At 36.1% G+C, this 15,231-nt stretch overlaps 1 protein-coding gene across 5 annotated transcripts in view; it reads left to right on the top strand.

The window, feature by feature from the left end:
* RBM41 (RNA binding motif protein 41) overlaps positions 1–7,754 on the top strand; it is a 77,492-nt gene extending 69,738 nt beyond the window's left edge. For 4 of the 5 annotated variants that reach the window (XM_061137035.1, XM_061137033.1, XM_061137034.1 and 1 more), the window contains one exon: positions 1,859–6,009. In XM_061137035.1, coding sequence (XP_060993018.1) covers positions 1,859–2,025 — 167 coding nt within the window. In that variant the 3' untranslated portion in view covers positions 2,026–6,009. Of the gene's footprint in view, positions 1–1,858; positions 6,010–7,013 lie in introns of those variants that run through there. The other variant, XM_061137032.1, reaches the window with a different exon arrangement.
* Positions 7,755–15,231: the final 7,477 nt, after the last annotated feature.

Raw genomic sequence — 15,231 nt, 5'->3', positions numbered from 1 at the left:
TCAGAACACTTATAGTTGCATTATGCCCTATTCCTTTATTTTATTTTTTTTTGCCCTATTCCTTTAGAAGTAAGATTGCAAGCTATTATGATATTAAGCTATATTATGCTAATTCATTAGTAATTCATAATTAACTAGTGGGTGATATATTTTTTAACTGTTGTTTGCATCCTAATACATGACTTCAGTATCCTAAACCATAGGGAAGAATAATACAGGCATGTCTCAGGGATACTGCAGATTCCAGACCACTGTAATAAGGTGAATTATCTCAATAAAGTGAATTGCATGAATTTTTTGTTGTCCTAGTACATATAAAAGTTACATTTACACTATCAGATGCAGATTATCACCATAGACTGGGAGAAAGGGTGCATGCACTATTCCTCAGTTGTGTCTGACTCTTTGCGACCCCATGGACTGTAGCCCACCAGCCTGCTCTCTCCATGGAATTTTCCAGGCAAGAATACTGAAATGGGTTGCCATTTCCTCCTCCATGGGATCTTCCCAATGCAGGGATCAAACCCACGTCTCCTGCGTCTCCTGCAGGCAGATTCTTTACCTCTGAGCCACCTCGGAAGCCTTGTGTTTATACTATACTGTAGTATATTAAGTGAGCAGTAGCATTTTGTCCAAAAAACAATGTACATACCTTAATTTAAAAATTCTTAGTAAAAAATATTATCATCTAACAGTGTAGGGTTGCTAAAACCCTTCATTTTGGAAAAAAACACATTATCTGCAAAGCATAATAAAACAAAGTGTAATTAAACAAGTTGTATCTCTATAGGAATTCCAGTTTCTTTGACAGACCAGACTGTCTTTCTTTTTTGTTGGAGGCTAGGTAGGAACTGTGCCTTTTATTATCCCTAAACTATCATAATTTATATACTGCATAGTAATGTATTTAAAGGTGAGTGCTTTTACACATGAGCAATGTCAAATTCCCCTGCAGTCTTCTTATACAGCATTGTACATCTTTCCTATCTCATTGAATGTTTTTGGATCCTCAGTTCTAGTGATTTTCAGTCTTTCAAGTGTAAGAACCCTTTAAAACTTAAAATATTATTTCATGTACCCCCACCTAATATGATTCATTAGTTGAAAAAATATATAGTAAAAAGGCTTTATACACTAAGTACTTTTAAATAACTGTTTTACTAGTTATGAATACATTTGAAAATTTGTAGAGCATACATATAAGACGTAAATTGGTTCAATCTAAAACCATTGCTTGTCTACTTAGGATTTGACAGACTCTGGGCAATAAGTCCATTCCTTCCTAATTTCCCACATCTAGACTCTGAGACCCATAAGTTAAATCGTCCTGCTATACCCTATATACTCTTACACCTCAAGCTTCCATATGCCTATAAGGATTCTTAAACTTATCCAAATGAGAGCTCTGACAACCACATTCTAATTAAAAGGAAAAGTATTAATAGGAAAATGTCCCCAGTACCATAATAACTTCTTTTATGTTTCCTATTTTGAAAATTATTTCATTCTTTTAGCACCTATAATGTGTTATCTAAGATACAGGTTTGTGTATTATTAGATATGGCTTAGCCCTCTTTAGCACACCATCTGTATCCTTGTTTTTTTTTTTTACCTATATCCTTGAATTAGGAGACACTCTCAAACATCCTTTTTAAGATTCTATCATCATTATTCTTTGCCATTAGTTTAATCTTGCTGAGTTATACAAATTTGGGATTGTGGGAAACACAATAAACTCAAATAACTATATGGCCTTATAGCCTACGTTGTACTCCAAGGCAAAACAACATAAACTAGACTTGGAATAAAATTGAATTATTAAGCCATGCATAAACTAATGTTTTTTTTTCTCTTTTAGATACAGAAATAGCATGGCAAGCATTGCGTCTAGTAAATGGATATAAGCTACGTGGGAAAATATTGGTGATAGAATTTGGAAAGAACAAAAAGCAATGGCCAGATCTCCAGGCTGCTTCTCTAATATCATCTACTACAGATAATACTACTGAAATCAGTGGCAGTTAGAAGATACAAAAATTGTGAGTCCCAGGAGGTCTTTTTTACGTCAGAATTTTGGATCTAGGGTTTTTGTATAGATAACAGTTTGTTTGGAATTGAAGAAGAGAAACTGAGGGAGAGAAAGCAAAATTAAGATAATCCCTTTTAGCTTTTGGAAAGAATTGGCAGAATACATTTTCTATAATCAAAGATTATCTAGGATAGACAATATAATGAGTGTAGAGGGCTGTGTATAAAAAGTATCATTTTCTCAGGATAAATTACAGTAGATTACTTCCAAGGATTTTTTAAATCATTGTAATTTATATTAGGTCTTATATATTTGTCCCTAGAGATGACATTCTTTCCAAGACTGCCTCCTATATATATATATAAAACTAAAAAACTAATTAAACGTTGAAATATTTATATCTAGATCCCACTTGTCCCTAATTTTATTCACCTAGTAAATAAGTGACCAGGGGCCTAAACATCAGCAAATGCTGTTGAATTAGACCTTCAGCAGTAACAGTAGGTAGTTTTCATAGGTTAGTCAGCAAATATTTAATGCACACTTCCCTATTAAGTTATCAGTGTCTTCAAAAATCTGTTCATTTTTTCTAATGAAAGAATTTAGATCAAAACATTAGTGTTCTCACAATCATTTACACTAGCTATCATTTAATAATGATTGAATTCAAAGCAATAAGCATTGAATCATCGTCAGTACATGTTAGGGATTAAATATATGAATTTTAGAAGAGGAACATACTAGCAAAGAATACCAAAGGAGGGTAGAAAGAAAGAGCTTTCTAGAAGAGAGGCAGCCAGCCCCAAGTCCCCCAGTTGTTTGTTTATAGTTGCTGGAGAATAGAAAAATGACATGATATAGAGGAAGTAGTATAAACTTTGGAATCAGACCTGTTTGAACTTCACAGCCATATTTAACCAATCTGTGACTTTGGCAAGTCATTAAATCTGAGCCTCATTTTTTTATCTATAAAAATGAGGATAGTGATATTACTTCATTGGGTTGTGATGATTAAATGTGATTGTATCCAGAATGAAGATCAGAAAGAAAAAAGAATGAAAACATAACAGAGCATAGAACCATCAAGCACTCTAATGTACTTGTAATGGGAATATCAGAGAAAGAAAGGAGCAGAAAAAAATATTCCAATAAATAATGGCTGTAAACACCCCAAATTTGATAAGAAACATTATCTACACATCCAAGAGATCGCAATGAATCCCAAGTAAGATAAACAAGAAACCCACAAACACACCACAATAAGAATGCTAAAACCCAAAGACGAAACTTTTGAAAGCAAAATGAGATAGATGAAGCATCATTTACAAGGAAACTTCAGTAACAGATGACTTCTCATCAAAAACAAAGGAGGTGGCAGTGGGAAAATTTACTCAAAGTGTTGAAATGAAAAAGAACTGTCAACATAGATTCCATATTCAATAATGCTGTTTTTCAAAAATGAAGATGAAATAAAGACACTCCCACACAGTCAAAAACTGGGAGAATATGTTGCTGTCAGACCTGACTAGCAGGAAATATCAAAGGAAGTTCTTCAGGTAGAAAGCAGGTGACCTCAGACAGTAATTTGAATCTACACATACAGAAAATTAGCACTGGTAAAGGTAATTATGTAATTATAAAAGATAGTCAAAATATATTTTTCTTTCTTAATTGATTTTAAAAGCTATTTTATCAAGCAATATATATGTAATTGCATTATTGGATCTATTACATATAAAACTAATATATTTACCAATAGCAAGACAAAGGTAGAAACAAAGCTGTACTGAATTAATGACTCCAGGTGGTAACTCAAATCCCTAGGAACAAATGATGGAAACAAGAAATAGGAAATAAGAAGGTTAATATAAAAAAGCTGTAAATAATATACTTGCTCTTTCTTCTGTCAGCTTCTTTAAAAGACATAAAATTATATTAAGTAATAATTATGATGACATATTACTGGGTTTATAACATGTAGAGATAACACTACTAACAATAATATCACAAAAAATGAGAAAAGAAATAGATTTACATAAGAATAAGGTTTTCATATCTCATTGGAATTTAGTTAGTATATAGCTGAATCCAGTTAAGATGTGTATGATAAACCCTAGAGCAACCACTAACAAAATAGCTAAAAATATATAGTAAAAATATTAAATACACTTAAATGTCTTATTAGAAAATGTCCAATGCAAAGGAAAGTAAAAAGAGGAATGGGGAAATAAAAACTTGAGACAGAAGTATGAATGGATTAAATAATCTAGTCAAAAGGCAGAGATCATCAAATGGGAAAAACAAACAAGACTTACCTCTATGCTATTTATTGTAGTCACACTTTAGATTCAAAGATACAGATTGAAGGTTAAAGGATAGAAATATCAGGCAAATGGCAATTATAAGAAAGCTGGAGTGGCTATACTATTATCTAAAGTCTATTTAAAATGAGCTTTAAAGCAAAAAAAAATTTCTGTAGATAATGACATCTATTATAAGCACATATGCATCTAACAAGAGTACCAAAATGCATGAATCTAAAACTGAAATGAATGGATGAACATAAAAGTATACAACAAAAAGTGGGGGATTGAGTATCCCATTTTCATTAAGAACTAGACAGAATTATGAACAAAGGAATAGAAGACTTGAATAATGCTATAAATCAACTAGACCTTAAAGATACTTATAGAACCCTTCACCTAACAAGAGCAGAACACACATTATTCTTAAATGCATATGAAACATCTCCAGGATGGACCATACCACATTTTGTTGTTGTTGTTGTTGTTCAGTCACTCAGTCTTGCCCAACTCTTTGCAACTCCATGGACTGTAGCACACCAGGCATCCCTGTCTTTCACTATTTACCAGAATTTGCTCAAATACATGTCCATTGAGTCAGTGATGCCATCCAACCATCTCATCCTCTATTCACTTCTCCTCCTGCCCTCAATCTTTCCCAACATCAGGGTCTTTTCAAATGAGTTGGCTCTTCAAAGTATTGGAGCTGCAGCTTCAGCATCAGTTCTTCCAATGAATATTCAGGGTTGATTTCCTTTAGAATTGACTGATTTGATCTTCTTGTAGTCCAAGGGACTCGTAAGAGTCTTCTCCAGCACCACAGTTTGAAATCATCTGTTCTTCAGCACTCAGCCTTCTTTATGGTCTAGCTCTCACATCCATACATGACTACTGGAAAAATCATAGCTATATCACATACCATGAAACAAATCATGGTAAATTAAAGTGGATCAAACTATGCAAAGTATGTTCTCTGACCATATAGAATGAAACTCCTGTTAGAAATCAATAATAGAAAGTCAGCAGACACAAATAGGAATTAGATACACTTTTAAATGACCAATATGTCAAAGAAGGAATTACAAGGTTAATTTGAGATGAGTGAAAATGAACATACAACATCCCAAAACTTATGGGACGTACCTAAAGCAATGCTTAGAGAAAAATTTATAAGTGTAAATGCCTGTAATTAAAAAGAAGAAATATCACATATCAATAACCTCACTTTGTACATTAAGACTCTATAGTGAAACAGATCACCAGCCCAGGTGGGATGCATGAGACAAGTGCTCGGGCCTGGTGCACTGGGAAGACCCAGAGGAATCGGGTGGAGAGGGAGGTGGGAGGGGGGATTGGGATGAGGAATACATGTAACTCCATGGCTGATTCATGTCAATGTATGACAAAACCCACTGCAATGTTGTGAAGTAATTAGCCTCCAACTAATAAAAATCATTGAAAAAAAAAAAGACACTGGACAAAGAGAAGAAAACTAACTAGAAAAAGCAGAAGGAAGGAAATATGAAAGATTAGATAAGTAAATGGCGTAGAGAATAAAAAGTTAATGAAACCAGAAGTTGGCTCTATGTAAAGACCAACAAAATTGAAAAACCTTTCACTAGGTTGGCCAGGGAAAAAAGACTCAAATTGCTAGGATCAGAAATGAAGGAGGGAACATTACTACAAATCTTATAGAAATTTAAAGAAAATTATGAAGGAACATCATGAACAATTTTATGTCAATAAATTAGATAACTTATTTGTAATGAACACATTCCTAGAAAGACACAAATTACTGAAACCAATTGTTGAGAAAGGGAGAACAAAGAAAATCTGAAAATACCTATAGTAAGAGACTAATTAAAACTTTTTAAATACCCAAAAAGAAAAGCATAAACATATATGGATTCTCAGGTTAACTCTCACAAACATTGAAGAAGAATTAATACAAATTCTTCAAAAATTCTTCCAAAAAGTAGAAGAGGAGGGAACATATCTGGTAAATATGCTATAATGTGGAAGGATACTGAAAACATGCTAAATGACAGCTGCTATTCCAAAAGACTGTATTTTATATGATTCCAAATATATAGTGACAGAAAGCATATTAGTGGTTGCTTAGGGCTGGGGGCAATAGCTGAAGTGTATAAGGTTTCTTTAGAACTTGATGAAAATGTTCTAAAATTGATTGTGATGATAATTGTACAACTTGGTTATTATAGTACAAACCATGAATTATATACTTTAAATGAGTGAATTTTATGATATCCAAGTTATATTTTAATAAAGTCACACACACTGAAATAGTGGGTACAAACTAAATGTCCATCAGTGTGAGAAAGGATAAATTATGATGCATCCATTTAGTGGAATACTATACAGCCATTAAAATAATGGGGATATATCTATTAATGCATTCTGATCTGTATAGTGTCTAGGATTTTGTAATAAGTTAAAAAGTAATATATATGTATATGTGAATACTTTTTTAATATACAAAAGCACTTGTATACATATGATATATGTATATATAGATATTTCTGAATAAACTTAGGAAAAACCTGGGAAATATACATACCAAATTGTAAACCTTTTAGAGATGTGATTGGATAGACTGAAAGGGAACTTTTGCTTTATAAAATTTTTAAAGTGTGATTTGGGCTGATTTTTACTTTTTTCAGTGTTTTTTAATAAAGAAAAATTTAATACTCTGCCAGTGACTTGCATTCCAGAATATTTGTCAGGCCTGCTCTGAGGATATCATCTAACTATACTCAGGAAAAACATCTATTCCTTTGATAAACTGCTCACTTTGGACTAACTCCAACTTTAAATATAGTTTAAAGGACAAGAAGTAAGTTATCCTGGTATAACCTTTTGCACATGTTACCCAGGAGCATACTTCTAAGGTGGACTTTTCAGAAGAAACTTCTTCCTGTTGTATAAAATCTCACCTCTGCCCTTTACTAGACCTACAGACCATTAACAATAAAGGAAAATAAAAACAGAGGATGTCCCTCAACTGGTGCATAGATAAACTGTGGTATACCCATACAAGGGAATCCTACTCAGCAATAAAAACTATGATGAGCTATATGATACATGCAACAGCTTGGATAAAGTTCAAATGCATTTTGCTAAGTAAAAGAGCCAAACTCAAAAGGCTACTTACTGTTAGATTCCATTTATATAACATTCTGAAAACGACAAAACTATGGGAACAGAATGAGTCAGTGGATGACAGGTTAAAAATAAGAGACTGATTACAAAATGGTAGCACAAGGAATTTGTTTAATAATGGAAATTTTCTGTATCTTGATTATAATTACATGAGTGTATGCATTTGTGATAACTCCTAGAATTGTACACCAGAAAGGATGAATTTTATTGTATGTAAATGTTTCAATAAATGTAACTTTTAATGGAGGAAAGAAAGTTTCTTAAATTCATTTCCATAAAATATTATTCCTATTCTGTGGTCTTTGGATTACTTTGAAAACTTAAAGCCACTTGACTATTTTTCTTATTTTCTGCCTACAGGTCTGCAGAAATCATTTAAAAAATCTATATACCCATATACACACTAACCCACCAAAAAAAAAAAAAAAATCAAAGGACAAACTGGAAAATAATTTGCCACACCCAGAAGCTAATTTCTTCAATATAGAAATCATATAGTTTTCTTAGTATACTAAAGTCAGTAATCCAATTAAAAAGTGGGTAAACAAAAAAAAATTTATAGAGAAACAAATATAAATGATAAACTTAGAAAATTTAGAATGTTCAGAGTATTAATACAAATTAGAACAATTAGCTCTCTTTTTTGTTTTTTGTTGTTGTTTTGGCCATGCCATGTGGCTTGTGGGATCTTAGTTCCCCAACTAGGGATTGAACCTGGCCCTCCACTGTGAAAGCATGGAATCCTAACTACTAGACTGCCATGAAATTTGCAATTAGCTCTTTTTTAAAAGCCTTTTTCAGTTTATAGAAAAGTCAAATAGTAAGAGTTCCCATATTTCCTTCACTTAGTTCCCCCAATGTTAACATCTTACATAACCATAGAAAAGTTAACTAAGAAAATAATATTGATGCAGTACTATTAACTAATGTGCAGACCTTATTTGATTTTTTCCATCTGTCCTACTAATGTCCTTTAATGATCTAGGATCTCACATTGCACTTTGTTATCGTGTATCCTTAATCTATTCCTAACTGTGACAGTTCTCATTGATCAGTTATTCTGTAGAATGTCCCTAATTGGGGTTTCTCTGATATTTTGTCATTATTAGATTGATGTTATGTATAATTGGTAAGGATACCACAGAAATGATGTTATGTCCTTTTTAGTACATCATACCAGAAGATATCTGATGCTGATGTGTCTTAATACTGGTGACATGTAACCTTGATCACCTGGTTAAGGTAGTGTCTGCTATGCTTCACAGTAAAGTTACTATTTTCCTCTTTATAATTAATAAATACCTTATAGGAAGATATATTGAGACCATTCAAACATTCTTTTCTCATCATACTTTTGTCCACTAAGTTTAGCTTTCATCAGTGGTTCTTATGGTGACAATTAACTACTGTGATATTTACCTAATGGTGATTTTCTATTTCTTCTACTTCATCTGTTTGAATTAATTGAAATTCTATGAGGAAGATTACCCTCCTCGCCCATTTATTCACATATTTACTTATAGCAGTGTAGACTAATGGATGTTTTTTTATTACTTATAACCTAATGCAGTCATTGTTTTGTTGTTCAAATTGTTCCAGCCTTGGCCATTGGCAGCTTCTATATCATTTTGATGTCTCCATTTTTTGCCTACTTTATTTTCTTTCATTATAAGATTTTCCAGGCTTATCTTTCCAGGTAAGATATTCCCTACCCCAGTACTAGAATCAACCATTTCTACATGGTTCCCTAGTTCCTTTTATTGGAAAAAAAAGTGGTATTTAGAAACCAAGATCTGCACACTATGTGTTATGTTTCTACAACCTTCAGAAAGTCAATATTGTAAAGATTGATAACATTGTATGTTTCCAAGGATATGGAAAATAGACACTCATATACATTGGATGGATGTATAAATAAGTATAATCTTTTCAGAGGACAATTGGCAATATCTTTTAAAATTTTAATTGTGAAGATCTAGAAAATCTAATTCTAGAAGTCCATTATACATAAATACTTATAAATATGTTCAAATATTATATATATACGTATATATACACACACAAGAATGTTCAAACTACCAAAAAATTGCACTCATCTCACATGCTAGCAAAGTAATGTTCAAAATTCTCCAAGCTAGGCTTCAATAGTATGTGAGCCAAGAACTTCCAGATGTTAAAGCTGTATTAGAGGAACCAGAGATCAAATTGCCAACATCCCTCGGATCACAGAAAAAGCAAGAGAGTTCCAGAAGAACATCTACTGCTTCACTGACTATGCTAAAGCCTTTGTGTGGATCACAACAAATTGTGGAAAATTCTTAAAGAGATGGGAATACTAGACCACCTGACCTGCCTCCTGAGAAATCTGTATGCAGGTCAAGAAGCAACAGTTAGAACCAGACATGGAACAACAGACTGGTTCCAACTTGGGAAAGGAATACTTTAAGGATGTATATTGTCACCTTGCTTATTTAACTTATATGCAGAGTACATCATGTGAAATGCCAGACTGGATGAAGCACAAACTGGAATCAAGATTGCAGGGAGAAATATCAATAACTTACGATATGCAGATGACACCACCCTTATGGCATAAAGTGAAAAGGAACCTCTTGATAAGAAAGCCTCTTGATAAAGTGAAAGAGGAGAGTGAAAAAGTTGGCTTAAAACTCAGCATTCAAAAAACTAAGGTCATGGCATCTGGTCTCATCACTTCATGGCAAATAGAAGGGGAAACAGTGGAAACAGGGACAGACTTTACGTTTTTGGTCTCCAAAATCACTGCAGATGGTGACTGCAGTGAAATTAAAAGACGTTTGCTCCTTGGAAGAAAAGCTTTGACAAACCTAGACATCATATTATAAAGCAGAGACATTACTTTACTAACAAAGCTGTAGTTTTTCCAGTAGTCATGTATGGATATCAGAGTTGGACCCTAAAGAAAGCTGAGGGCCAAAGAATTGATGCTTTTGAACTGTGGTATTGGAGAAGACTCTTGAGAGTCCCTTGAACAGCAAGGAGATCCAACCAGTCCATCCTAAAGGAAATCAGTCAATTCTAAAGGAAATCAACCCTGAATATTCATTGGAAGGACTGATGCTGAAGCTGAAGCTCCAATACTTTGGCCACCTGATGTGAAGAACCGACTCATTGAAAAAGACTCTGGGGGAGGAGCCAAGATGGCGGAGGAGTAGGACAGGGAGACCACTTTCTCTCCTACAAATTCATCAAAAGAATAACTGAACGCAGAGCAAACTTTGCAAAACAACTTCTGATCGCTAGCTGAGGTCATCAGGCGCCCAGAAAAGCAGCCCATTGTCTTCAAAAGGAGGTAGGACAAAATATAAAAGATAAAAAGTGAGACAAAAGAGCTAAGGACGGAGGTCCGTCCTGGGAAGGGAGTCTTAGGCGGCATTGCTTGGGGTAGGGTCCGGGCCTGAGTGCCCTGAGGACAATCGGAGGGAGCTTCTGTGAGTTGCCAACTTGAACTGTGGGAGACCAAAAGAGAGAGAGTAAATTAACCGGCCGAACACACTGCCAGCCGTTCGCAGAACAAAGAGACAGAGAAAATCCAGAGAAGAGCTCGCAGGCTGCGGACCGGCCCAGCCCCACCGGAGGCAGGAGGCAGGGGGGAGGGGAAGGTCGCGGCGAGACACAGGGCGCAGGCACCCGACCGGCGCGGGCGGGGACTGGGGCTGGGGACGCGGAGGGCAGAAGGCGCACGCACCCGACTGGCGCCAGAGGAAACTGAAACTGGGTTCGTGGAAGGGAGTGGGCGCGCCACACCAGGGTAGGGTGCGCCCACCAAGCCCTTGGCTGCGTGGACCGCTCTGACGGGGAAGGCACAGAGAGCAGGCGCAGCTTTACGTTCCGCGCTTTTGTGGAACACCCGAGGGCTGGAACCTCGCGCAGCGCGGGGCGCGCTCCATATAGAACAGCCGGGAGCCTGAGCAGCGCAGACGGAGAAAGCAGCGTCAGCCCCTCCCGGCAGCGCCTGCCCGTCCCCGCAGCGCAAGCCCGTCCCCCGGCGCCAGCCCCTCCCTGCAGTGCCAGCCCCTCCCCTCAGCGCCAGCCCCTCCCTGCAGCGCCAGCCCCTCCCCGCAGAGCGACGGAACTAGCTACCTGAATAAGAGTCCACTTCCGCCCGCCTGTGTCAGGGCGGAAATGAGGCTCTGAAGAGACCTGCAAACAGAAGCCAAATAAACAAAGGGAACCGCTTCAGAAGGGACTGGAGCAACAGATTAAAATCCCTCTAGAAAACACCGACTACACCGGAAGGGGCCTGTAGATATCGAGAACTGTAAGCTGGAACGAGGAGCTATCTGAAACTGAGCCAAACCCACACTGACCGCAACAGCTCCAGAGAAACTCCTAGATATAATTTTACTTTTCTCTCTCTCTTTTTTTTTTCTTTAATTTTTTCTTTTTTATTTTTTCTCTTTTATTTTCCTTTAAAATCCCCTATTACTCCCCCATTACTCCTTAACTTTCATTTCCATAGATTTTTACGATTTTTTTTAATTAGGGGGAAAAATTTTTTTTTCTTTCTTTCTTTTTTTTTTCTTTTTTCTTCTTTTTTTTCTTTCCTTTTTCTCTTCTATTTTCTATTTTTCTTTTTCTCTTATTTCTTTTAAAGTCCTCTAGTACTCCTCTACTACTCCTTAATTTTCATTTTCAATACACTATAACCTTACAAAATGAAAAAAAGAAGAGAAGCCCTATTTTTAAACCGAAGAATATTCTCTCCCAATCTTGACTCTCTGTTTTCTACCTCAGAACACCTCTATTTCCTCCTTTCCCCTTCTCTTCCCAATCCAATTCTGTGAATCTTTGTAGGTGACTGGGCTACGGAGAACACCCTGGGAACAGACAGCTGCGTAGATCTGTCTCTCTCCTCTTGAGTCCCCCTTTTTTCTCCTCCTGCTCATCTCTATCTCCCTCCTCCCTCTCCTCTTCTTCATGTAACTCTGTGAACCTCTCTGGGTGTCCCTAATGGGGGAGAATCTTTTCGCCATTAACCTAGAAGTTTTCTTATCAGTGCTGTATAGTTGGAGAAGTCCTGAGACTACAGGAAGAATAAAACTGAAATCCAGAGGCAGGAGACTTAAGCCCAAAACCTGAGAACACCAGAAAACTCCTGACTACATGGAACTTTAAGTAATAAGTGACTGTCCAAAAGCCTCCATACCTACACTGAAACCAACCACCACCCAAGAGCCAATAAGTTTTAGAGCAAGACATACCACTCAAATTCTCCAGCAACGGAGAAACATAGCCCTGAACATCAACATACAGGCTGCCCAAGGTCACACCTAACACATAGACCCATCTCAAAACTCATTACTGGGCACTCCATTGCTCTCCAAAGAGAAGAAATCAAGTTCCACGCAGCAGAACACTGACGCAAGCTTCCCTAACCAGGAAACCTTGAGAAGCCAATCGTCTAACCCCACCCACTGGGTAAATCCTCCACAATAAAAAGGAACCACAGACCTCCAGAACACAGAAAGCCCACTCCAGACACAGCAATCTAAACAAGATGAAAAGGCAAAGAAATACCCAACAGGTAAAGGAATATGAAAAATGCCCACCAAGTCAAACAAAAGAAGAGGAGATAGGGAATCTACCTGAAAAAGAATTTAGAATAATGATAATAAAAATGATCCAAAATCTTGAAAACAAAATGGAGTTACAGATAAATAGCCTGGAAACAAAGATTGAAAAGATACAAGAAATGTTTAATAAAGACCTAGAAGAAATAAAAAAGAGTCAATTAAAAATGAATAATGCAATGAATGAGATAAAAAACACTTTGGAGGGAACCAAGAGTAGAATAACGGAGGCAGAAGATAGGATAAGTGAGGCAGAAGATAAAATGGTAGAAATAAATGAAGCAGAGAAGAAAAAAGAAAAAAGGATCAAAAGAAATGAGGACAACCTCAGGGACCTCTGGGACAATGTGAAACGCCCCAACATTCGAATCATAGGAGTTCCAGAAGAAGAAGACAAAAAGAAAGGCCATGAGAAAATACTCGAGGAGATAATAGCTGAAAACTTCCCTAAAATGGGGAAGGAAATAGCCACCCAAGTCCAAGAAACCCAGAGAGTCCCAAACAGGATAAACCCAAGGCGAAACACCCCAAGACACATATTAATCAAATTAACAAAGATCAAACACAAAGAACAAATATTAAAAGCAGCAAGGGAAAAACAACAAATAACACACAAAGGGATTCCCATAAGGATAACAGCTGATCTATCAATAGAAACCCTTCAGGCCAGAAGGGAGTGGCAGGACGTACTGAAAGTAATGAAAGAGAGTAACCTACAACCTAGATTACTGTATCCAGCAAGGATCTCATTCAGATATGAAGGAGAATTCAAAAGCTTTACAGACAAGCAAAAGCTGAGAGAATTCAGCACCACCAAATCAGCTCTTCAACAAATGCTAAAGGATCTTCTCTAGACAGGAAATGCAGAAAGGCTGTATAAATGTGAACCCAAATCAACAAAGTAAATGGCAACAGGACCACACCTATCAATAATTACCTTAAATGTAAATGAGTTGAATGCCCCAACCAAAAGACAAAGATTGGCTGAATGGATACAAAAACAAGACCCCTATATATGCTGTCTACAAGAGACCCACCTCAAAACAAGAGACACATACCGACTAAAACTGAAGGGCTGGAAAAATATATTTCATGCAAAGGGAGAACAAAAGAAAGCAGGAGTCGCAATAGTCATATCAGATAAAATAGACTTTCAAATAAAGGATGTGAAAAGAGACAAAGAAGGACACTACATAATGATGAAAGGATCAATCCAAGAAGAAGATATAACAATTATAAATATATATGCACCCAACATAGGAGCACCACAATATGTACGGCAAACACTAACGAGTATGAAAGAGGAAATTAATAGTAACACAATAATAGTGGGAGACTTTAATACCCCACTCACAACTATGGATAGATCAACTAAACAGAAAATTAACAAGGAAACACAAACCTTAAATGACACAATGGACCAGCTAGACCTAATTGATATCTATAGGACATTTCAGCCCAAAACAATCAACTTCACCTTTTTCTCAAGTGCACATGGAACCTTCTCCAGAATAGATCACATCCTGGGCCATAAATCTGGTCTTGGAAAATTCAAAAAAATTGAAATCATTCCAGTCATCTTTTCTGACCACAGTGCAGTAAGATTAGATCTCAATTACAGGAAAAAAATTGTTAAAAATTCAAACATATGGAGGCTAAATAACACGCTTCTGAATAACCAACAAATCATAGAAGAAATCAAAAAAGAAATCAAAATATGTATAGAAATGAATGAAAATGAAAACACAACAACCCAAAACCTATGGGACACTGTAACAGCAGTGCTGAGGGGAAGGTTCATAGCATTACAGGCTTACATCAAGAAACAAGAAAAAAGCCAAATAAATAACCTAACTCTACACCTAAAGCAATTAGAGAAGGAAGAAATGAAGAACCCCAGGGTTAGCAGAAGGAAAGAAATCTTAAAAATCAGGGCAGAAATAAATGCAAAAGAAACTAAAGAGACCATAGCGAAAATCAACAAAGCTAAAAGCTGGTTTTTTGAAAAAATAAACAAAATTGACAAACCATTAGCAAGACTCATTAAGAAACAAAGAGAGAAGAACCAAATTAACAAAATTAGAAATGAAAATGGAGAGATCACAAC

Source organism: Dama dama, chromosome X (genome assembly GCF_033118175.1).
Source record: "Dama dama isolate Ldn47 chromosome X, ASM3311817v1, whole genome shotgun sequence".
Lineage (NCBI taxonomy): Eukaryota > Metazoa > Chordata > Mammalia > Artiodactyla > Cervidae > Dama > Dama dama.
The sequence above is the reverse complement of the archived record's forward strand: the minus strand, read 5'-3'. Positions and strand labels throughout refer to the sequence as shown.